The 25,262-nt window shown below is 40.7% G+C and overlaps 1 protein-coding gene across 1 annotated transcript; it reads right to left on the reverse strand.

The window, feature by feature from the left end:
* Positions 1-1,876: 1,876 nt before the first annotated feature.
* On the reverse strand, positions 1,877-23,524 carry setd1ba (SET domain containing 1B, histone lysine methyltransferase a). The gene is made up of 18 exons (XM_061734205.1): positions 23,301-23,524; positions 22,938-23,080; positions 22,599-22,697; positions 21,341-21,611; positions 20,389-20,510; positions 18,415-19,521; positions 14,320-15,048; positions 12,873-13,046; positions 12,678-12,771; positions 12,380-12,600; positions 12,207-12,288; positions 11,740-12,120; positions 9,505-10,797; positions 8,693-8,859; positions 8,468-8,593; positions 7,476-7,595; positions 4,344-4,481; positions 1,877-4,247 (listed from the first exon to the last, which is right to left on the reverse strand). The coding sequence occupies exons 1-18, from the start codon at positions 23,359-23,361 to the stop codon at positions 4,074-4,076; spliced, it is 5,502 nt and encodes a 1,833-aa protein (XP_061590189.1). The 5' UTR covers positions 23,362-23,524; the 3' UTR covers positions 1,877-4,073.
* Positions 23,525-25,262: the final 1,738 nt, after the last annotated feature.

The raw sequence follows: 25,262 nt of genomic DNA on the forward strand, positions 1-25,262 counted from the left end.
ACACATTTTTATTCAGTTTAGAAGTTTTGGGTCTTTTTTTTGGCTCCTGTGCTGCTGAAATCAGGGCGTCCCTTATTTCTATTTCTGAAAGGTGGCAACCCTACTTCTAGCTAGTTAGCGCTTTGTATTGCTTTGACCTCTGAGCTGTGAATAAACACTTAACAGAGCATTGTCACTCATATTCTAATGAGAATATATTTTGTTATGCTGTTAATTGTACCGACAGACCACAGTAACTGACTGTGGGTTGACGTGGCAGGGTCCGAGGATAAAGCACCTAAGCTGTGTGCATGTTGTGCTAATTGTGCGTTGACTAATTGATCTCTGTCTTGCAATCCCCCAGGGCTTCAACATAGCTGGGATCCAGCTGATCTGGCTGAGCCATAGGCTATCCTTTCAGACTGATTAACTTTACCTGCACCGTAGTTTAACCCACCTGCGGGGAAGCCGTGTTGATTGCAAAGGCTTCTGATTTCCCCACTGAAATGACATTTTAGAGGTCTGCAGTAGCAACACAGTGGATGTCCCACTGTTGACCTCCACAGTTCCTCCTGTGGCTCAGCTGAAGGAACTGGGGGCCACCAGGCGGACTGCAAAGATCCCATCATTTAGCGCTGGCTTGAGGGTCCCTCTCATTCAAACTTCAACCCATCTTCATTTTAACTCAACATTTTACTGACATTACTCATTCCAAATGTTGCTGGTCATGAGATACTAGCTAACTTATGGTAACTAGACTAAGGTGTAGGGTTGCCACCCGTCCCGTAAAATATGGAATTGTCCTTTATTTGAGAAAAAAATGTTGCGTCCCGTATTGAACTAATACGGGACACGATTTGTACCGTATTTTCATTAACTTTTACACCCTATTCTAGTTGAATTATTGAAATAAATTAACTTTTACACCATATTCTATTTGCTGCGTGTCATCCCCGTTCTCTCTCTCTCTACCCCCTTCATATCTGCGACTTGAATAAAGGGCCACTAGAGCCCAAAAAAAAAAAAAAAAAAAAAAAAAAAAGAAATAGATTAACTTTTCCACCATATTCTAGTTGAATTATTGAAATAAGTTAACTTTTCCACCATATTCTAGTTGAATTATTGAAATAAATTAACTTTTACACCATATTCTAGTTGAATTATTGAAATAAATTAACTTTTACACCATATTCTAGTTGAATTATTGAAATAAATTAACTTTTACACCATATTCTAGTTGAATTATTGAAATAAATTAACTTTTACACCATATTCTAGTTGAATTATTGAAATAAATTAACTTTTACAACATATTCTTCACCTGTAGGCTATATTACATCTTGGCTGATGTGGACATATATAGCATAGGAGGCTATTTCAGTTACTAGTATGGTTGGCTGTCTGTACAGTCATACAAGTTCAATGCTATTAAAGCACTTTAAATAAAAGCATTTTGTTTTTTCATATAAAATAAACACATTTTTATTCAGTTTAGAAGTTTTGGGGCTTTTTTTTTTGGCTGGGTGTCTTCCAGTTGGCTCCCCAGCCTGTTTGTTCCACTCATTTGCAACAGGAAGCCCTGCAGCACGAGGAAAAAGCACTCTTCAGAAAACCAATAGGAGCATACACAGCAGGTTTGTCCAGAATTATCTATCTATAAATCTATAAATCTTCTTATACCGTCAATGGTGCAGACATGAACTGCTGCCTACATGTGGTCAGAAGTGGTACTACTACATGATTTGCTTTAATAAACTGAAGTAATCTTATCAAATATCAATGATTGAGTTTCATGTCATTTTCTTATTGGTCCCTTCTGAGAGTTAAAATTCTGGCTACAAGCAATGTATTATTTGACTTCCCCAATTAAAAGCTTTTAGACACATTTGAGGTCCAATCAGGTTTTAATTCAAGAACATTCAGTGTGACAGTTGACACATTAGAGATGGTCATCATTTAGCCAATAGATTCATTCATGCTGTCTCCTATATTGTGCTCACAAAGTTTTATGAAAAAAAAAACAACCCAAAAGGTGTTAATAGATGTATGCAAAATTGCTTTATTTAACTTTTTTCTTTTTCATACATTTCTCATATAATAAATAGACACAAGAATCAGGGCTGATCCTTCAGTCCTCTTCCCATGCCGATTCTGCAACTTTTTTTTATTCTCCACACTGCAAACAACTGTTCATAGAATTTACAACACAAAATAAAAAAAAGAAAAAAAAAGCTTGACACAAGCTGAATTTTCTGCTACCAGCTCAGCGCTCACCTCATGATACTCAGATGTCTGAGCTGAGTCACGTAGCAAATCCCAGGGAACAAAAATATATATAGATATATTTAATATTCACAGTTACTCTATTTACATATTTTAGGATTACAAAGCAAATGGGCAGAAAATGAAGATGTTTCTACAAGAAACAATCTCTCATAAGGGAAGTGGAGACTTTTCCTGTACACAGTGGACCTTTTTCTTTAAATAAACATCCTTTCAAACTATCAGATTCCTTTTACAGATCCCTGAAAATATTTTAAATACTCAGTCTTTTGTGAAAAAAAAGAGAGAGATGGATCTTGAAAGTGTTACCTTTGTGAAGATAAAAAAAAAAAAACAACTTTAAATCTTCTGTACAAGTAATCATATACAATATGAACATCAGTTGTGAAAAAAAATCTCCATTCTGAATCAAACTGAAGCAATGACTTGGTCTTCAAGGGGGGCTGACTGGTTAAGAGACGATGGGAAGCAGGAGTGCAAGCTTCGAGTGCATTCAGCAATTTTTTTTCTTTTTAAATCAAAGAATTGTACAGAAAGATTGACCCTGCAGACTGTGACAAGGTCGTGGAAACTCTTCAGTGTCACTGGAACTCTTAAAGACACTGGTACAATAACAAAAGTTGGAGATAAAGAATGTCTGACCCTGCAAACATAAGACAGTCATTCCAGATACAAACAAAAGGAAGCCAAAACATCTTTATCGAAAACCCCAAAACAGGCAGACGTTTATCGCATGTGCTTGTTAACACATTTCTGCAGGAACACTAAAGTTAAAACAAACAGTGAGACATTCGTATGGCACTTGAAAAGAGAAATAATAACTTTCTCAAAGTTTTCAGATTTTTTTTTCAGCGGGTGCAGACAAACTCGTTTCACATCCATCCCTAAGTGTGGATGAGCAGTTCTCCAGCGCAGCCTACAGGGGGCAGCACTCACATCCTCACACACCATCAAGTCATGGTGATACACACACACACACACACACACACACACACACACACACACACACACACACACACACACACACACACACACACACACACACACACACACACACACACAGTCTTTGAAGAATCAAGCACTTCCTAAACAAACCAGAAAACACTGGAATAAGATTAATGACAATCTTGCATAAACTAATGGGATGCAGTATGATCAGTATGATCCATTCTTGGCTGGTAGAAGTAGGAGACATTTGTAAATATTCCAGATTTCTTTTTTTTACAACAAGATTTAACCATTTCTGTTGTTTAACGTGATTTCTTTTAGTTTGATTTATTTCCAAGGAAAAGTAATGCAGCAGAGGTAGCAGCAAATTAGCTCTGGAGCCTCCAGCCCCCCACCTTCCACAAGGGTTTACCAGGTGGACGTTTGTGCATCACAACAGTGTTAGTAAGCAGCTGAACATGTGAATTTGTGTTGTTTTGTTTTTTTTGTACCACATGTGATGTGGCTAAAGCTTATTAGACAAATGAGGGGCGAAAGACGTGACATTTGCACAAACCACAGCTGGATGTGGAAGGAACCGTGTTTAAATACTGTCCGACATCGAGGCGAGGGTAGGAAATGCTGCACCAGCAAGTCATGTGTTCACACAAAAGAAAAACAAAGTGTTTTTCATTTAAGAGCACCATAAATCGTAAACAATCTAGAGTTTTATGTATGAAGAGTGCCGTACAGGTAGCTTTATCTGGGTGACTGTCCAGATTCTTAGCTTAGCCCACATCAGTTCCTCCTCCTCCTCCTCCTGGGAAAGTTTAGGGTCAGCACTTTTACACCCTGTGGGAGAGTCTTCTGACCTGCAATGGACGTTAATTGAGCGTTCCTCTGCAGTTCTCAGCCCCACACAAACAGGGGATCTTCTCATCTTCAATGGGGAACTTGTAGTCATACGTGATCTCTTCGTTCACAGTAATTGGCTGTCTGGAGTAGATCACAATCTTCTTCTGAGACTCCACTGTGATGACTTTCGCATAACAGTTGGGCTGAAAGGAAATACGAAAAGGAATGAACATAGAATAAGAACACAACTTCTTCCAAGCTAGTGTTTGTACTTAGCGTTGATGTCGTTGATGCCTTACGTTGCAGCTGTGGTTTATGAAACGGGCAAAGTTGCCACACTTGGTAGCATCTATGATAGTGTCGTGGTCCACCCGGAACATGTAGCTGCTACCGATACCCTCCTCTTCGTAGCGCTTCTCTCGCATGTCCGCAATCACCTGTCAGGGAAAAGGTGTCACAAGTTAGAGAGATCTTGGAGAGATTTTGAATAAATAGTCTGGGAAATATTCAGTAAACAGATCTCAATGTTATTTATTTCTAACTCTGTAGCTGTTCGCAGCTACGTCTGAAGCGACAGGGATGATAATCTGAGACCATGGATCTGAGTCAGAAAAGGTTGCGATGTCTGCGCCTGGTCTGGAGTGAGGTGCCAATTCAAGTGAAGGAATTCAAGTACTTCTGCGTCTTGGTTAGGAATGGGCAATATTATACCGTTCACGATATACCGCCAAAAAAATTCCCCATGGTAAGAATTTGTCATCTCGCGGTAAAAACGATAAATTCCCGTTTATGACGTTTTTGTGTAACAAACATGGCGGAAAGCGGATCTGAGAGAGAGGAGCTCGTCGTTAAACGAGGCTGGAACTGGTTTGGATTTTTAAAAAATGGAGGAGGAGCAAACATCATCTATTATGTGCAGTCTGCAAAAACAGAAGGAAATTGTTGTTACATTTTGATTTAACGTTTGACTATTACGAAAAAAAATTGCAATAGTATCTAATTCGTGGCATCTTCCAACCACAGGTTAATTTGCACATTTCATTTATATTAGAAGAGGTAATCACTGATTGGATTTTATTTTCAGTGAACTTTTATTTATTTGTCCTATTTCTTTATTTATCTAGTTGTATTTTTTTCTACTTTGTGATTTTATAAGCTAAGAAAACTTGTTTTGGGGGCTCCAAAGACTGAATGTGGTGATAGATTTAAAGTTAAAAAGATGGAGTTGAATTGGTATTTTTATTATCGTAATTTTTATCGTTATCGGGATAAATGCCAGAAATTATCGTGATCAATTATTTAGTCCATACCGCCCATCCCTAGTCTTGGTTATGTGCCGGATTCATATTGTGCAATTCTGGATGTCTCAGACGAAAGATGCTCAATTGTGTTAAAAGGAAATAAAAAATGTTTCCATCAACAATGGTGGTTGTACATCTCACAGTGATAAAACATAGAAGCGCCCTGCAATCAAGGACAGGCTGCGACAGATAAAACAGTGCCAAAAGTCCTACGACTTCACTAAGTAGCCAATTAAAATGCAACTTGAAATGACGTTTTAAAGCGACCCAGTGCAATTCCTTCACAAAAAAACAAAAAAAAAAGTGAAAAATATAAAAACGAAGCTTTATTAAACCCTGGCAAAGAATGAGATGTGGTGGAGTTGTGGTAAAAGAAGTCAAAACTATGAAAACATTACAAGTTGTCGCACGTTTGTATCTGCAGCCTGGGTCATGTCACAGTGTACCAAATGCTCTCTTTATCAAAACCGACACCCAAAGTTGATCGCTACGACATAGTGGTTCATTTTCACTTTGTTCTTGTTTACCGCTCCCCATGCTGATGAAAACTTACATCCCACCACATCAGGTTGTTGCCTACGACACAAGGGGGCATCATATTACAGTCTGTGCACACGGCTTTTGACGTCTTAGCCAAGACTAAGCAGATCCAAGTCCTACAGTGTGCCTTGGATTGATCTTATAAGACTAGCAATATCCCAGAGTGATGGTTGTAATACTGCCCTGTTGCTACTTGAGTCATAGTTATTAAGATGATGAATGCTGCTGAGACACAGGCTCTGCTCATATGTGCTGATAACGTGTCTTGGGTGATCAAATTACAACTGGACAGCAGCAAGTACAGCTAAATGCACTCATTCAGGTCCCATTACTCAGGCTACGCTTAGAGTTGGTCTGGGAGGCCATAACAGCTGAAAAGCTGCTTAGGTCTGTTGTGATGGGAAAAAGAGTTTCCCATACTTGATGAAAACAAAACTGCTGAGACCTCAGAATATACAGTAGCTTTGGCCGACTACAGGTACAGACTAGTACTCTGACTAGGCATGGGGCGATATACGATATTATCGTATATCGCGATAAAAAACCGCTGCGATAACGTTATCGTGGGGTACTGTAATTATTATTTTTTTTTTTTTGGTCACACAAGGCTACCAGCCAGGTAGAAGCCAGTGTTATTTTTTTCATGTATTTTATTAATATTATTTATTATTATTATTTATTTAATATTTTTTCAGAGAGTAATACAATCAGTGTGCATTTGGCTCTACTTTGTCACTTTATTTCTATTTGTCACTTATTTCTTTCGACTCTCAGGGAAGTATTTTCTTACAAAAAAAGAAAGTTCAAATAAGTACCGGTACTATAGTTTACACTTTGTAATGCATAACATTTACAGTACACTATTTGTTCTCTACCTCAAGTGTCACTGTGTTGAGAATGATTTGAGAATAAATGTTCTGAAGGAACCAGTGGATCCACGGTTAGTGTTTTTCCTTGCATTTTAAGAATTTTATAAGCGACTCGCTAATATCGTGATAATATCGTAATCGTGATATTTTTGTCCACTAATATCGTGATATGAAATTTTCATATCGTCCCATGCCTAGTGAACACCAATGTTCTGTCTACTAGAACGTATCATCCTCTACGCTTTAATATCAGTATGCTCCTCTGTTTCATGGTCATTCTGCATCGAGATGCCTGATGTGTGTTTTGATCCTCTTGCATGCCGCTGTTTAATTAAATGTTCTGAAATCTGGATAATCTCTTGAGTCTTATTCTTGGTAACTTAGACACTCAGTTTTCAGTCCAGTTATTCATCTAGTTGGAAAGAACGTGTTATGGAGGTTTAGCTGGTTTTTCCACAACATTTGTCACAAGAAATGTGTTTCTCTTCTTCATTCTGGCAGAGTAGAAAGGTCATCAATTTAATGAAGAAAGTGAGATCCAATTACAGGAGATCACTTGAGACGAACACAGGGATGCATTTTTATCTCAGGTGTGCGCAGAACACATGCTAATATCAGGTCTAAACAGAGCTGCATTTTCAAAAACATCCTAATAGAAGGCACAATTTAAAAAACATGCATAAAATACCCACTTTGCACAAATAGTTAGACTGTCCCTCACCTGTCTGATGTTCTGTCCCACATACTCGATCACCATTTCATCAGCAGCAATGGGCTCCATAGCAAACAGACCCCAGTCATGGATGTGTGATTTGCAGAATCTGATCTTCTTCTTACGGAACTGGAAGAGACAAAAGTGTCACCAACTATAAAAGGAAAGCTGATAACATCATTAAAGTTTGCAATTTAATAAAACAAAACTGTTTCAAAGGACACTGCCAACAGACAAAAAAAAAAATCAGCTCTGCATTAGGGCTGGGCGATATGGACCAAAAGTCATATCTTGATATTTTCTAGCTGAATGGCGATACTCGATATATATTGATATTTTTTCTGTGCCATAATTGGGGTTTCCCCCAAAGCATTATAGCATAGCATCTCTGTTAGCTTCATTTTTTCTGAGGCAAACCCTTAAAAAAACAGTCAGTTTTAATACAAAGCCTTGTGCCAAATGTCACACAGGTTCCTTTATTAACAGAGGTCTGCACAATATCAAAATGTATAAAACAAATGAAATAAAAATAAACTGCCTGCATATATAGAATAAAAATGCTTCTTGAATAAAATAAAACAAATATCCCTTTCCTGCATAACAATTAAATTAAAATACACTGTGCAATTAATACAATGTAGACAGTAACAGGCAGACTTTTCCACTGAGGTTGACAGTTGTGCAAATAACAAAACATTTGTGCAAATCTCAAATAAAACATTCAAGTCAATTTGTCACAAAATAAGCTATATCAAAATCATTAAAAAAAAAAATGTAAATTTTTTTTTTTTTTTTTTTTTCAAATCGATATAAACGATATTGTCTCGTACCATATCGTGTTTGAAAATATATCGATATATATTAAAATCTCGATATATCGCCCAGCCCTACTCTGCATTGATGACTTGTGTCAACAGCTGCGTGTTTGTTTTGTCTCTGGTTTTTTACTCTGCTGAAACCAAACTGCCCAGTTGACAGTAGTTCTGTTGGGCTTTGTTTACCTTTAGCTGGTTGAACTTCAGGAGGTCACTGTCACATGCGAACGAGGACAGCAAACGTCGCTGCTCCGACCGCCGCTCCGAGCCAGCTCTGGTAGAGGCGTGGACCTGCGCAGGAATACTCATGCCCTGCAAAGATGATGGCAAATTCACAGGTTAGTGTACGATACACTGTGACACATCAACACTGTACCTAACTCAGGAATCACAGTGTCGTCTCCTGCCCACCTGTGTGTCGACCGGTGGCTCCTCCGACTGTAGTCGTGAGCTCTGCAGATACTTGATCTTGTCCTTTTTGTCAATCTTATAGTAACCTTCACTTCGCGCACAGCCGGTCATGTGATCCCTCATGCCATCATCTCTCCTCTTTTTCTTCACTCCAGGGTTGGTGGTTGGTGCGTGGAAGTCAAGGAGCAAACCAAAACACCACTAGACTTTTTAAGCAAAATGTTTAACATTAAACTACATGTTCCTTGTTGTTACCAGTAGAGGGAGCTGCTTATTTATATCAGTACATTTAGTGAGCGAAAATACATTCCAAGCATTATTAAACTGTACCAATCACCTTTTAAGGATTCATATGTTTTACAACACTTCATGTAAACTAAAATCATCAAAGACAGCCTTCAGGTAGACGCTACAGAGTCATCAGGTCAAAAACTAACTCAAAAACAGTTTTTTCCCCAAAGCCATAATCACCCTGAACAACTTGTGAATCAATCCTCGTTACTGTCTCTTTAAACTGTGCAATATTCTACAATATTCTACATATGTATATACTGTATATACTGTCATCTGTAAAAAAAAAAAAAAAAAAAAAAACAATTCAAATGCACCTTAACCTTTTTTTTACATTTTATTTAAAAAATTTAAAAAAAATTGTATTACTTATATTTCTTATTGTTTGCACTACTGCTATTTGTCTTGCACTGGGGAGGTGATGCTGCCTCTAATCTCACAGTACCCAGGTACACTGATAATAAAAGTATTCTGATATTCTGATATTCTGATAAATGAGTAGATTGAGCAGTAAAGGATATGAGGATGGTTCACCCACAGCGTGTCGTTCAGCCAGTCGTTGCCATTGTCCTGCTGGAGCATTTTGTCATACGTGATCTGTAGGAGCCGAATATCTTCGTCATCAATGCCATCATTCCAGATGTCATATAGGATGGTCATCTCCTCAAATTCAGAGCGTCGGGTGAAGTATGAGCGGGGAGGAGTGGTGACGGGGGACAGACTGCCCAGCAGCAGCTCCTCCCAGCCTCTCCGCGTCCTCCGCATCGGTGGCTTGGTGACCGGTACCTCGTCTTCATAGGAGAGGAAGTCGTCATCCGCTGGTAACGCAGTTTGAGGCTCAATCTCTCCTTCCCGGAAGTCCAGGCTGGGGTGTTTGGGCGACTTGGAGGACACGATTTGCTTGGATTGATCTCCTAATTGTGCTTCGTGGGGCAGAGGCGTGGAGGCAGACGACAGCTCTAAAGACTCATCGGTGGAAGAGACGGTTAGGGGCTTTTTGCCTTTGGGTCGCCCAGGTTTTTTCTTTGATGGGGTGGCATCTGATGCCAGAGGGACGTCTTTAGAAAGAGCAGCAGGAAGATCCTCGGGGAGGCTGGCGGAGAGGTCTCCCCCGGCTGGCAGGGTCTGGTTAGGCAGTGAGTTGATGGGTGGCTCCTTGAAGACTGGTCTATCATCCAGGCTTTCAGAGGACACTTTCCTGTTAAGTGTCAGTGCTGTGGGGTCGGGGAAGACGGGGAGGAATGTCAAGTCTCTTCCTGGAGTAGGAGGCAGTCCAGCACTGAGGACAGGGGACTGTGCGGGGTAGGAGAAGGGACTACCGGGGATGTGAGGGGAGCTGAGTAATAGACTGCTACCTGTCAGAGGGCCTTCACTACCTGGTGTAATAGGAACAGTCTCGGTGCTCTGGGATTTCCCCAAACCCCGGACACGCTCCGTCAGGTCCCTACCTGGTGTGCGGGGGATGTCCTCGTCGGTGGGTAGCCTGGGCCGCTGAGAGAGGTCGGGCAGAGGACCGGGGGGCGGGTGGAGGAGGGAACGACCTTCTACTGAAGGGTGAGCAGGGAGAGGGAGGTGCATTAAAGATGCTGAGGCTGCTTTGGGGACGGGTGCGTTTGAATCTACGGTGGATAGGGCTAAATGACTCGGGGGGCAGGCTATTTCTTCACGCTCTGCTTTACCTTTGGTTTTTTTGTCTTGGTCACTGTCCAGCAGGACGCCCGTGGGGGTCGGTGGCCGAAGGTTTGCTACATGCTCGAGAGGTTCAGACTTCAGTGCAGGGATACTGTCATCAACAAAGATGTCTCGCTTGGTGCCTAAAAGACAAAAGAAATTTCATTTCATTTTCATTTCATTTTTATTTATTCCATATCATGGAAATAGTTCACATATGTTCCATTCCTTGATGGAAAAGGGGCAAGAAGAAGAAAGCCTTATATACCAAGCCCCTTTCTCAAAAAAAATAAAACAATTCATATGAAGATGGTCTGTCACTACTTATATAACACCAAAAAAAGAAATAATGAAAAAAACAAAACAAAAAAATAAGAAAACATACACACTAACTCACCAACAATATAAAAACAAAAACAACAAAATATATTTTACCCGTTAAATTCATATTGTCTAATTGTGTTGTCTTTATACAATTTCTTGAACTGGTGAATATTTTTGCAATCCTTGAAATCAGTTGTTAAGGAGTTCCATAATTTTACACCACATACTGAAATACACATTTGTTTTTAAGTAGTGCGTGCAAACGGATGTTTAAAATCAAATTTCCTTCTATGGTTCTTATCTTCTGAACTAAACACAAAAAAACGTTATTTTCAGGCAATATTCTGCTTTTTGCCTTGAACATAACCAATAAAGTCTGTAACTCAATAATATCTTTAAATTTAATTAATCCTGCATTGATAAAAAGTCCATTGGTGTGTTCTCTTGCCTCCTTTTTATGTATGATCCTTACTGCTCTCTTCTGTAAAATAAACAAAGGCTTGATATTTGTTGTGTATGTATTCCCCCAAACTTCGACACAATAACTAAAATAAGGCAAAATAAGTGAGCAATACAAAATTCGCATTGTCTTGTAATCTAAAACATGTTTCACTTTGTTCAAAACAAAAATATTCTTTGATACCTTGGTTTTAACATAATTTAACTGAGATTTCCATGTGAGGTTTTCATCAATAATTGTTCTTTTAGTAAATCTAGTTTGTGACACATGCTGAATGACACGGCTTGAGGCGGACACTCACCTAGGACAGCTTTGGGTGACGGCGGCTTCAGGTCTTCCCCTCCCTCCTCCTCAGGACTGGGCGGTCTTGGTTTGGATTTGCTACTTAGATCCTCCCCATCCCGGTGGTCCTCCGTTACTTCCCTGACTGGTCCTGTGGGAGGGCTCGGTGGCTTGGTGTCTGCCTCCTCATTCTCTTCATCGGAGGATGAAGATGAGGAGGAAGAGGAAGTCGAAGAGGACACTGCAGCTTTGTGACCCGCTTCAACATCCGCTGCCGTCTCTTCTTCCTCCTCTTCTGAGTCTAACTCGTACTCAGAGGAATCTGAGCTCTCTACCAAGGACTCTGAGCTTTCTGCTGAGGAGTCTGAGCTGGCCTTGGAGGAAGCCAAACTGTCAGCTTCTGCAAAAAAGTGAAGCAATGAAATGATAAATAAAAGGAAACATAAGAGGAAGCAACCAGATCCTCCTGTCAACTAATAAACGGACCTTCATCGGATGAATCTGAAGATTCGCTGCCACTGGATGAGTCTCCCTCATGTTCGTCGTTGCCCTCCTCATCACTGCTCTCCTTTGAAGTAATCAGATCAATAATAAAAATGTATTTAAAGAGTCAAACATCATGTACACTGCATGGTTTAAATGTTATTTTGATTGATTACATTGCCTGGCGACGGCCTCTCTGCAAGCTTGGCATCAACGGAGCCTGTTGATTCTTCCTCCCTGTCAGAGAGTGACTCCTCTTCCTTCTCCGAGGTGTCCACCTCTTCCTCGCCCTCACTGTCCAGTTCACGCGGTCGTGAGTGTCGTCGCTTTGCTGCTGTGCCGTCGGCATCCATTTTGGAATCGTCCAAGGGAAGCTCAGCTACTTCTCGATCTCGGTCTAGCGAGAAAAAGAAAAAAAGAAAGAAATTAGCTTTTGCAAGATTTGCATTTGTAGCATATTATGTTTATATTCACCTTCATCCTCTAGCTCATCGTCGACTGGGGTGGACGGTCGGGCTCGTTTGATGTCGCTTGCTGCAGCAGCCTCAGGTGGGTCCTTCCTTTTAACCTGAACACAACATTCGACCTTTTAGCACCCAAAAACATCCTGTCACTGCTATTTAGACTTCAGGCTTTTCCGAATCCAGAAGATCAACATTAATCTCTGACCTTAAAGGAGGGCAACCGGATTGCTCCTCGCAAACCGATTCCAAAACCCATTCCCTCGTAGCCGAGGCCTTCCCCCTTGTTCCAGTTCTCTAGCAGACTGGAACCTATAGTCTCTTTGGGTTTGGGTTTTTCCTCTTCTTTCCCCTCACTGCCCTTCAGTGGAGTCAAAGAAACCTGAGAAAAAAGAAAATGAGTCTAGTGTTTTGTAGTTACTGCATTAAACTGCATTATTTCAGTGGGAATCAAAGGACTAAGATGACATCCTCACATTGTACAGGTATTTGTCTAAACAGACAAAACAAAATAAATAAAAGTTCAATTTTCAGTTCAATAAATAGATAAACGTATCCTCACAAACTGGAACCAGTGACTGATTGATATTTTGCTTAAATGAGTGATGAGTAAAATTGTTAACTTTAGTTTATAAAATGACTAATATAATTCAGCAGCATTTTCATTCGAAGCAGGAAAAAGGCGAGAGGCAGCTCAGATCAATTCATCGTGGCACTCGTCAAAATGGCAGGTTTCTATTATTAATTCAAAACTCTTGGCTGCGCATACAAATTGGACCACAAAGAGGCAAATCAACCACAAACAGGTCATCATCATCTGCAAAAAACAAATGTGAATGCATGTTGCTGAAGAGTTTTGACTTGTGGTTCAGACATTTTTCCAACATCGTCATCGTTTATGACCCTTTAAAAATCTGACATCTATCAAAAATGAGTGTTGAGTGGTATAAATATGTTATATTCTGTAAGGTATTTTTATGTCACACTAGGGCTGGGCGATATATCGAGATTTTAATATATATCGATATATTTTCAAACGCAATATGGTACAAGACAATATCGTTTATATCGATTTAAAATTTTTTTTTTTTTTTTTTACATTTTTTTTTAATGATTTTGATATAGTTTATTTTGTGACAAATTGACTTGAATGTTTTATTTGAGATTTGCACAAATGTTTTGTTATTTGCACAACTGTCAACCTCAGTGGAAAAGTCTGCCTGTTATTGTCTACATTGTATTAATTGCACAGTGTATTTTAATTTAATTGTTATGCAGGAAAGGGATATTTGTTTTATTTTATTCAAGAAGCATTTTATTCTATATATGCAGGCAGTTTATTTTTATTTCATTTGTTTTATACATTTTGATATTGTGCAGACCTCTGTTAATAAAGGAACCTGTGTGACATTTGGCACGAGGCTTTGTATTAAAACTGACTGTTTTTTAAGGGTTTGCCTCAGAAAAAAATGAAGCTAACAGAGATGCTATGCTATAATGCTTTGGGGGAAACCCCAATTAAGGCACAGAAAAAATATCAAGATATATATCGAGTATCGCCATTCAGCTAGAAAATATCGAGATATGACTTTTGGTCCATATCGCCCAGCCCTACGTCACACTATACTTGGACATTGATGAAATAGGTAAGTTACCTTTGCCGAATGTTCCTTCTTGTCCCACCACTCATCGAAAGCCCTAAAAGCCACGACTTCCACCATTTTACGATTGAGGTCCCTCTTCATGATGGCTTTGAGTTCTTTAACAATGACCAGCAGGACGCCATCAACTGTGGCCTTGTGGGGGTCTTCCTTTTTAGTTTCATACCCAGGAGGAGGAACCGTTGGGTTGAATTTTGGATAACTGGGATTCTGCCACTCTTGTCCAAGCGTACCTGTGCTGCTAGCAGGTGTGGCGCCTATAGGAAGAGGTTGGTAGGGTCCTCCGAATGCACTGCCGTCTATAAAATGTGGGTATGGGTAGGGCCCTCTAGTCTGAGCCATGCGACTCAGCATCTGCTGCTGCATCTGGAAGGACATGGGAACTGAGCTCCACTGTTCCCATTGCAGGCAGTTCATTAGCTCCATTTGCACTAGCATGCCCGGAGGGTAGTGACCCATGGGCGGCAACATATGGTGAGGAACTCCGGGGTGAGTCAGGTGATGTCCCGGCACGGCGGAGTGAGCGGCCAGATGGTGATGTGGGATAGCAAAGCCAGCTTGGTGCTGTAAGGGATGGAAGCTGGCAGGGTGGAGGGAAATAGTCTGCATCGGAGACACGGCAGAGTTTACAACAATGTCCTTGCTACAGTCTCCGCTGGTGATTTGGGCACCTGGCATCTCGTCTTCGGAGATTTCCATGTCCTCTCCCGAAGACTGATGATCCTGTGTAAAGAGGGACAACCTGTCAGCGCTGCGGACAACCTGCGTAATCGCTTGTCTAATTTATATTCATGAGGCTTTCGAGGACATGCAATTTACTTAGGACCCAGAGATCAGGTCAGAAGTTCAGAAAAAAAGCTAATGAATCTTAACTCAGATGTGAGTTACTATTATTCCCCTCAGTCTCCAAAACAACACAAGCAGTACCAGGCTTTGTTGAGAATTTCTAAAACTAGGTCAGATACAGTGTCTGAATTATGAGAATGAGTCAAAGTCTTTCTTATTTTCCCCTTGACAACAGTAGAATCGACAAAAGAACTCTGCTTCTAATAAAAAATTACACCAAGGGAAAAGATATTTGAAAATGTACATAAACTTTATGATTATTTTGGGTGTGCATGAGGGTAGAAATGCATCAATCCACTTTTTCTGGATTCTGATACAGTTCCGATATGCCCTTTACCTCCTAAAAACCAATACTGATTCTGATATGAAAGAGAGCATTCCTGGTGTTATTTGTTGTTTCCAAGTTGAATATTTGAAATAAAAATGCAAAAAACTGTAGAACAACAAAAATCCACATTATCCAACTTTTCAAACAAGTTTAAATCAACAACATGATTGATCAAGTAGGGCTATTGGAAGAGTAGAAACATCAACATTTTTATTTATTTTTTATCGGCCTTATCTATGCTTGTGAGATACATTTTCAGTAGCTGACTGTTTTCAAAGCTTAATGACGTGCTATAAACACACTTCAGTTCATACTTAAGTACTTCCTGTAGTAATCCTACAAAATAATAGGGACAATTGATTCCAGACCTGATCCGACTTCAAAGATTTGTAGCCATTAGCACTAGGGCTGTTCGATTTTGCCCAAAAATAAAATCTCGATTTTTTTCTCTCAAAATCCGATTTTCGATTACGATTATTTTGTGAATTGACAAAAGGCAAAGAAATTATTTCAAATATGCTGTTTTTTTATTGAACATTTGCCCCATTGGGCTTTAAGTGCAAACTTTGCTCTTATTAAACCAAAAATGAATGAATAAAGTGCAAAACTCTGTAAAATAAGTTGAAAAAAAGTTTAAAAAAATATAATAAAATATAAAGTTTTATCTCTAAAAAAAAAAAAAATCAGCAAATCAGCACTTGCAAACATACAGTAAGTTATATTTCCAATTAAATAAAACAAGACATTTTCTAATTAAACTAAACTGTGTCTTTGCATGCTAAATAATAATGCAACCCATGAAGGAGGTAGAGGTGTGTAATGGGGCACTTGTCGCAGGTATTGAGAGGTATTTCAATCAATCATTAATATGTGTGCAGACAAGGTAAAAAAAAAAAAAAAAAAGGTGAAAAATCGATTTTACGATTTTCATGTTTTAACATCGTTCTAATTACATAATCGCGATTACGATTTAGAATCGATTAATCGAACAGCCCTAATTAGCACACTCAAACACAACACAACTGACACACATATTTGGTAAATTATTATGCAAGATGTTAATATCAAGCATCTCTCAATGAGTTGTCCTATTCTTTAACTATTATGAAATCATCTGTATCACAACTGCTGCTTAAGGGAAGCTAAATAGTGTTAACTCAGCATGGGAGTGGCGTTGTTACCCAAATGACCTGTTTGCTTTATGATAACTTGAAATATGAGACCAAAGACACAATCCTGACTGTCAAGCTCAGCTACAACCAGGAAGTGTGCCACTGAATGAGGCCCTAAGCCAAATAAAGTTTTCCTTCGACCAGGCGTGTGCAATGAGTGTTAGAAAGAGGAAACAAGGTGCTTTGATTCCCCAACAGCAGAATGGCTCATATTTCGTCTTTCACAACACAGAGGAAAGTTTAAAAATGCAACCATATCAGCCTGAAGGTACGACTGTGACAAGGAGGTCAGCTTGATATCAGTGTGTTGATATCTCTAGAGCAGCAAAATTAGCTTCTACGAGTTTTCATTCATAACCACCACAGACTTTTATAAACACATGGATGCATGTTAACCAAACAAATTCATTTTTAAAAGGCTTGTTAACAGTTTGTTGTTACTTGACTGAAACAGACACAACTGAACTGAAATGTACATGTTTGGCATGAAACACTTTGTGGTAAAACTAGAATTTCCTCTAGAAGGCAGAACAAAAACAATGAAATGAAAGGTTTACTACTACCACCTCACATTCACACTATACCTCACTTCCTGTGTCCTTTGTGCAACTGTCATTCACAGCAGAACACATGCTTCAGGAGCCATGCTACTATCTATATTTAAGAGCTGATTCTAGTAGTATCTGTGAGCTGTTTCTTGGGAAATATAACAACCCTGAAATATCTAAACATTAGGAATGGGTGATATTTTACTGTTCACGATAAACCGTCAAAAGAATTCCTCACGATAAGAATTTGTCATCTTGCGGTAAAAACGATAAATTCCCCTTGATGACGTTTTTGTGTAAAGCTGATTTATGGAAGGAAGGAAGGAAGGAAGGAAGGAAGGAAGGAAGGAAGGAAGGAAGGAAGGAAGGAAGGAAGGAAGGAAGGAAGGAAGGAAGGAAGGAAGGAAGGAAGGAAGGAAGGAAGGAAGGAAGGAAGGAAGGAAGGAAGGAAGGAAGGAAGGAAGGAAAAAAACAAGGAAGGAAGGAAGGAAGGAAGGAAGGAAAGTAGGAAGGAAGGGAAAAAACAAGGAAAGTAGGAAGGAAGGGAAAAAACAAGGAAGGAAGGAAGGAAGGAAGGAAAGTAGGAAGGAAGGGAAAAAACAAGGAAAGTAGGAAGGAAGGGAAAAAACAAGGAAGGAAGGAAGGAAAGTAGGAAGGAAGGGAAAAAACAAGGAAGGAAGGAAGGAAGGAAGGAAAGTAGGAAGGAAGGGAAAAACAAGGAAGGAAGGAAGGAAGGAAGGAAGGAAAGTAGGAAGGAAGGGAAAAAACAAAGAAGGAAGGAAGGAAGGAAGGAAGGAAGGAAGGAAGGAAGGAAGGAAGGAAGGAAGGAAGGAAGGAAGGAAGGAAGGAAGGAAGGAAGGAAAAAAACAAGGAAAGTAGGAAGGAAGGGAGAAAAGAGGAAGGGAAGAAGGAAGGAGAGAGCAGGAGGAAGGAAGGAAGGAAGGAAGGGGAAAAAAAGAAGGAAGGAAGGAAGGAAGGAAAGAAAGGGGAGAAGGAAGGGAGAAAACAAGGAAAGGAGGAAAGAAGGGAGAAAAGAGGAAGGGAAGAAGGAAGGAAGGAAGGAAGGGAGGTATTTTTTCTATCGTCATTTTTATCGTTATCAGGATAAATGCCAGAAATTATCGTGATACATTTTTTAGTCCATACCGCCCATCCCTACTAAACATACATTTATAAATTTGAAATGCGTACTTACCGTATCCATTTTATCAGTGGGACTGTGGCCTCTTAAAGGTCCATCTTTAAGGTCATTGTTGCTCATCTTCTCGTGAACAGGAGAGCTGATTCTCTTGATCAGCGAGGCAGTTCCAGGGATCGGCTCTTCATCTTCCGAGTCTGGCAGCGGCGTCGGGCTGATATCCTCCAAGCCGGTGCTGCAGGGACGGGAGTTTTGCTGGCCGCCTTGCGAGCCGCCGGTGTAAGGAGGGATTGGGGATAACTGAGAGGACGAGGAGGAAATCGGACTTCCCTCCATTCGCACCTCATTGTCCGAGTCCCGCTCCTCCAGGAACGGCAGCAGTTTTGTTCTTTTTTCCTTGAGGAGCATCTCAATGCGAGAATCCAGGCTGTTGCGCCCTGGATCCGGCACTGGGGAGCCTGGTGAGGGACAGCCCTCTGGGGTTTGAGGGGGGGGAGTTGTGGGATGTGGCAGGGGTTCTGGTGGCGGCTCTGGTATGGGGGGAGTCGAAGGTCTGTCCTTGACGGGTAAGAAGTCAATGGAAGCTGCAAGCGGTGGCTGCGGTGGTCGGAGATAATCCCCCTCCCTTTGGGCTGGGTGATGGAAAGGAGGCTCTGATGGAGGGTATGTGGGAGGCAAAGGAGCTTGGTAGGGTGAGAAGGCAGACTTAAAGTTGGGTGTAGCAGGTAGAGGTGCATTGTAAGTGAAAGAAGTAGTGGAAGGTGGAGGTTCAGGCGGGGTCATCTGGTGCTGTTTGAAAGGAGCCTGTTCAGACGGCGTTCCCCGATACATATTGCTGTGATACTGAGGCCTCTCCGGTCTGCGGTTGTATGCATCCTGGAACTTACTCTCATGCCGGCGAGACTTGTAGCCTCCAGAGTTCTCAGGACGGCTGGACTGATACGCAGGTGTGGACTGCCGACTGGAGAAGCTCGAGTCTTGAGAGAAAGGCGTACCTGTTTGGCGTGGGGTGTGAGGGGTACCCTGGGACTGGGGTGTTTCCTGCCTTAGGCTGGAGTAGCCCGTCTCCATGCTCAGGGGGGTGGTGGAGCTGCTGCTGGGCGGCAACGCTCCTCCCACAGCAGACATGCTGCTTTCTGACAACCTGCGGATGGGCTCACAGGCCTTAAAGAGACAAACGGAACACAGTTCAAACTAAATATCACAAACAGACAATAGGACCAATTAACCCTCTGATGCACAACATAAGGACACCCCTTTTAATGCGCAACATGGGTCAAAAATGACCCGCATTCATATCCCATGTTATCTCATGCAGGCTGAGTTTTTCTTTCCTGTATGTTTTTAGATCAATGTATTTTAGTATCCAATAATCCACATATTCTTTAGATATCTTGTTTTTGAGTACCATGCATCATTATTTATATGTTTCCAGCCTTATTTTTTGAATATACTTCATTTTTGTATTACTATATCAAGTTTACACAGATGGATCAAAAAGGACCCGTTTATCCAAGTATGATTTAAAGCACGAAAAACAAAAGTTGTCTTAAATGTAACTGTGAATACATTTTGCTTTGGAATAAAGCAACTTTTCAACAGAGAAGATATGTAAAACACAGCAGCTCCCAGATAAGAGTATCTAGGCACAATGCTAAAAGGCCAAAGGGCATGTTTTAGATGGCTTTGAGAGTTCAGATCACAGTCAAGGGTCTGGATAACAACTCCTCTGCTCAGCTCTACCACCTGTTACACTAGTAACGTGCAGAAAGATTAGGGACAGCTTAGATCAGAAAATTGGCTCATTTTACAAAGTAACACCATGATTCAGTAAAAATCACATCCACACAATAGTAAACATTTGTTCCTCCAAAATGACTCTCCACAAACAAACAAAAATGCATGTATGCACAATTCAGGGGGTGATTTCCAATTGGCTAAATCCATGTACAAGATAAAAAGTATATTGTGCATACTGTTCCAAGCTGTGATTATTGTTATTATTATTCATTTAATTAATTATTTATCTACCAATAATGCTTCTGCCAGGCTCCGAGGGGAAACTTCCCTGGTGTCCTCCCCACCTACAGGCAGCGTCCGGGGAGTGTAGCTGCCATTCATCAAGAGCTGGAAGTACCGAAGGCGATTCTCACCTGCAGAACAGAAAATATGTCTGAGTCTGAGACCAGCTTTAGAAAACGGGAAGACTATGAAAAGTGAGCTAGAATTATTTGGGTATTTTTAGTGTGAACTACAAGAACATAACAAAAACATACTTGCATATTCTATATAAGCAAAGAAATGAAATTTGGGCCCGAATTGCAGCACATTTTGCAGCACACAGCCTGTTCAAGGCAACGGAGAGATACACTAGAGGACTCATTCTTTTGGGTTTGGAACGCTTCATCTGACATTATTACTAGAAAACTTAAAACGTATACAAATTTTTTTCATAAATCCTGCCTCAATCCGGCCTCAAGCTCCTTTAAAACAGTATTTTAAATAACAGTTGAGCCAATGTTTTCCAATAGAAGCTTTTGTGCAGTCAATTAAATCAATCTACACTATTAAAATTAGCAATGCTGGTATATTGGTATTTGTGAAACAATAAAACAGCCTTAAAAAAGTATTAAAGTTAATCTTTTGCATCCACCAGAGAAAAAAAAAAACACTCAAATCCGTACTTTAAAAGAAATCACAATTATAAAGAAAAGTGCCTCAACACCAAGAAACTAATGTGACAGATTGGTTTGTGTTTGTCTGCAGGTCTGAAATTATGCACAGGGGCAATAGACAGCTCTGGGCTTGAGGGAACAAGTTTTTTTTTCAATTAAATTTAATTATCAGCGTTGCCAGGTAACCACATACATTTGAACACATGGCTGCTGTCATCCTAATAATTCCAAAAATGTGAAACATAAAGCTACTGCACACGTGCAGACTGATCTGCTTCCACATAAAATGAATGAAAAAAAGTGTTTACCTTTCGGGTCCAGCTCCACGTGGATGATGTTTCCCATCACAGACGTGTTGTGGAGCGACTGAACAGCGACCTTGGCTGACTTCACGGCTTCAAAAACAACTTTGGCTATTCCCAGGTGCTTTTTGTTTTTCGGATTGTAAAGGATCTCGACCTCCTCGATTTCTCCAAATTTTTTGCACATGTCGGTAAGAAACCCTTCCCTGATGTTGTCGTTGAGCCTGGCGAACGTCACCTCCTTCGGAGGAACGGGGCCGATGTAACAGTCATCGATCTGGGAGAGGGACGGCAGGAGTCAATGCAAAGTGCTGCACCATGTGGAGTAACCAGAGCTGGGTAGAGTAGCCAAAAATTGTACTCAAGTAAAAGTACAGTTACTTCAGAATAATATGACTCAAGTAGAAGTAAAAAGTAGTCATCCAAATAATGACTTGAGTAAAAGTAAAAAAGTACTTGGTGAAAAAACTACTCAAGTATTGAGTAACTGTTGAGTAACATCTGATTTATTTAACACAACCATTCAAACAGACAAAAGTACAAAATTATCTTCAGGCAAATTAAATCAATAAAATAATCAAATAAATTAAAGTAAAAAATAGCTTAAATTAAAATAATCTTAAAGTAAATTCAAGTACTTTAATAAATAATAAATAAAATAACAGAATAAAAAAATAAATTAAGCACAAGTAGCACAAAATGTCAAGCCTTTGTACTTTTCTTTTTTAACCAGGCAGAACTAGAACAAGCCCATGAACTCATAGTAACTCTGTGTGTGTTTGAGTCTGTGTAAATGTGACAAAACATGCAAATACAAACGTTTTTCCCAAAGAATCACCCAGTGATGTCATGAGATTGACGCAGATAAAAGGGATAAAAGAAAAGTAACAGCTCAAGTAGCCTAATGTAGCGGAGTAAGAGTAACAGTTTCTTCTTCACAAATCTACTCAAGTAAAAGTAAAAAGTATAGTGATTCAAAACTACTCCTAAAAGTACAAGATTTCCCAAAACTTACTCAAGTTAATGTAACAGAGTAAAAGTAACTCGTTACTACCCACCTCTGGGAGTAACTAGATAAGAATAATAGTAGAGAAGCGTCGCGTGAACATTGCCACAGATAAAAACCCCACAAATTAAAGCAGACACGGTTTAAACAATCTCACTTTCACTCAGCATCCCAAAGATGACAGAGAGGGGGGTGTGTCTGCAACTTCTGACAGCAACTCCATCCCACAACAAGTTTGGTGTTGCACTTATATCTTACCTTAAATTTAGGCACCGGCAGGTCCGTCTCCTTGTATTTGGTCCAGAGACGACCGATCCTCGGATCTCGGACGATGTCCACCGGCGGTATCCCGGGGTTCTGTATCAGAGGATGGAGGGACACACACAATCCTATTACCCATCCCCATTCACAAACTTCGCACACTAACTAACTTGTTGCAAAGTTAAGTCCTGAGACAACCCGGAGGGTTTTTTTAGGGGGGAAATGAAAGCCTCCGAGCCGGTGTCCTGGATGCTGGAGTGTGCTGGTGGCCACCACGGCCACAGTGTGACCCATCATGGAGGTGGGCTACTCGGTTACTATTGTAGCGGCACTTACGGGCATGCTGAAAGTCTGCCCGTCGTAGCGGTACAGTTTGTGCGGTCCTTTCTTCAGCGCCGGGTCGATGATCAACTTGTAACTTCTCCAGTGGTGACTGCGCTTCTCCGCCGAGCCGCAGACATCCATGCCGTTGGCCAAGCCTGAAAGCGGGCAGAGAGGAGCAGCGTTATCGGGGGCAGCGTGTGTTGCAGCTCGGTCCCCCCTCACTTTTACAACAGCCCACCGCTACAGATGCATGGTGGTGGAGGTGGAGGTGGAGGGAACCCCTGTGAGGGCGAAAATGGGACCTAGCGTAGATCCCACTGACGGAAAACAGGCATTAGGAAGGCTGGAGAAAGAGGGAAAAAAGAGCAAGCTTACTTGAACTCTGCTTTCTGCCATGGTCCTCGTTCAATCTGTTCCTCTCCGCTGGCTTGGACATGGTTCCTCCTATCGGGTGGTGTTTTTTAATTGACGAAAAGATAAAATCGCTTTCCTTACGCCGTGTACATTACATGATTCAGCTTGAAGAATACTGCCTCCTTTTCGGCGAGAGCCAGCACATATTGTGTGCCTCTGTAGTCTCTAGCTGCTGTCTCTCCCACAATACACGGCTAAGCTCTCCCACCCCCGACGCTCGCCGCACTTTCGTTGCAAACACCGATTATATTTCCACGTGTAATTTCACCCCGTATGAAGCTAAATGGTTAAGCACGTCATAGAAGGCGACGTTTTTATATGTATATATATGGTTTTTTTTATTTATTTATTTTTATTCGAGAAGCGGTGACGGTTGGGAGTCCACGACCATCTGAATTATTTCGTGTGGAATCTGCCGACTGCATTTACTTAACTGGCAAACAGAAGACAGACACAGAGGGGATATCTTCTCCCCTACTGCCTCTAAGGGCTAATAAAGCAGATTTGCACGCGAAATGCAGACGTACTGGGACATATTTCAAAACAAAAAGGACACTCTTCGACGATATTGATCGTATAATTCGGCTACCGTGTGATATTTTTAGGAAATGATACAGATACAATAAATACGACATCCGGTTGATTATTGGAGACATTTCGCAGTCTGTGCAACGTATGCAACTATTGGAATGCGGCGGCTTGTTTCGTTATATTTCTTTTAGTTGCTTCATCCCAGACTTCCATTTACCTCGGAAATCGGAACTGGGAACTGGGAATGGCAGCCATCTCTGAATGGTAACTCGGTGGTGGTGAAGCTTCTCCCACTTTCCCAGTAGGAAATCCCACTTCGAGGGGCGTTCCAGTTGAAAATTCCGACTGGGAACTGGGAAATTCCGACTTCCGAGGACAAATGGAACGCGGCACAAACAATCTACCGTTGTCGTGTTTTTTCTTTTTTTTCTTTTTCTCCTTACAAGTATTAAATTATATGGATATCGTGTTTTTTTTTAACCACCGGCGTGAATTCATCTTTCCTTTTTTAAAATGTTGAACGAAGGGCTTGTTGTCAAGCAAACTGGGGTTTAATGTGACATTGCCTGTTGTTTTGCAGTGCTCGGGCAATTGGCTGGTTAACGGCGGCGGCTCGGGGAGCCAATCAGCGCGCAGCGGCGGCGGAGCCGGCTGCTATTAGAGGCACGGCTCAGGAGTCCTTCAACAGAGAGCAGAGAGGGGGCCGAGCGCTCTGGCAGCCATTTTCCTGAAACAGGACTCAATGGCCTATATGGGTTTCCTTTGTTCCAAAAGGGATCTTACACTTGATTTCCTCACCTCTTACGGACTATGATAAAACAATGATTGCTCCTTTTAAAGGATTGAGAAGATGGAAGAGAATGTGCTGGATGTGATACCCTGTGACATTTTGAGCCTTTTTTCCTCTGCCTGGAATCCATCTTTGTCTTAACTAGGTCATGGCACACCCATATAATAGTATTTATATTTCTTAAGTGAAAAGAAACCATATGATGTGAATAAACAGCTATATGGCTTTGTAGGTATTAAATGACAGAAGAAAAATACACGGTTAAAGTTATGAAATGTTTGCATTGCACTTATGGCCTTGTAGGAAGTGAGTTGCAAGGAGTAAGTTAACTTCTTTTATGGTTATTTTTGACAATTGAGTAATGTAAAATGTGAGGCATGCAGTTGCTGTTATTAAAAGTATTTTCTGTCAATGTATCTATGGAGTTATCTGTAAATTCTGTAATAGACATCTTTATTTATAATGTTTTATTGCATGCTGGCATATCAACATACAGGTTGTATACCACTGCTCATATAGTAGGCCATGAATTACTAATGGCCCTTTCACATTAGTTTTTTTTCTCCTGGGCTTCTTGTATTTTTGATTGTTGACTGATCAAA

The sequence above is a fragment of the Cololabis saira genome, chromosome 11, assembly GCF_033807715.1.
Source record: "Cololabis saira isolate AMF1-May2022 chromosome 11, fColSai1.1, whole genome shotgun sequence".
NCBI lineage: Eukaryota > Metazoa > Chordata > Actinopteri > Beloniformes > Belonidae > Cololabis > Cololabis saira.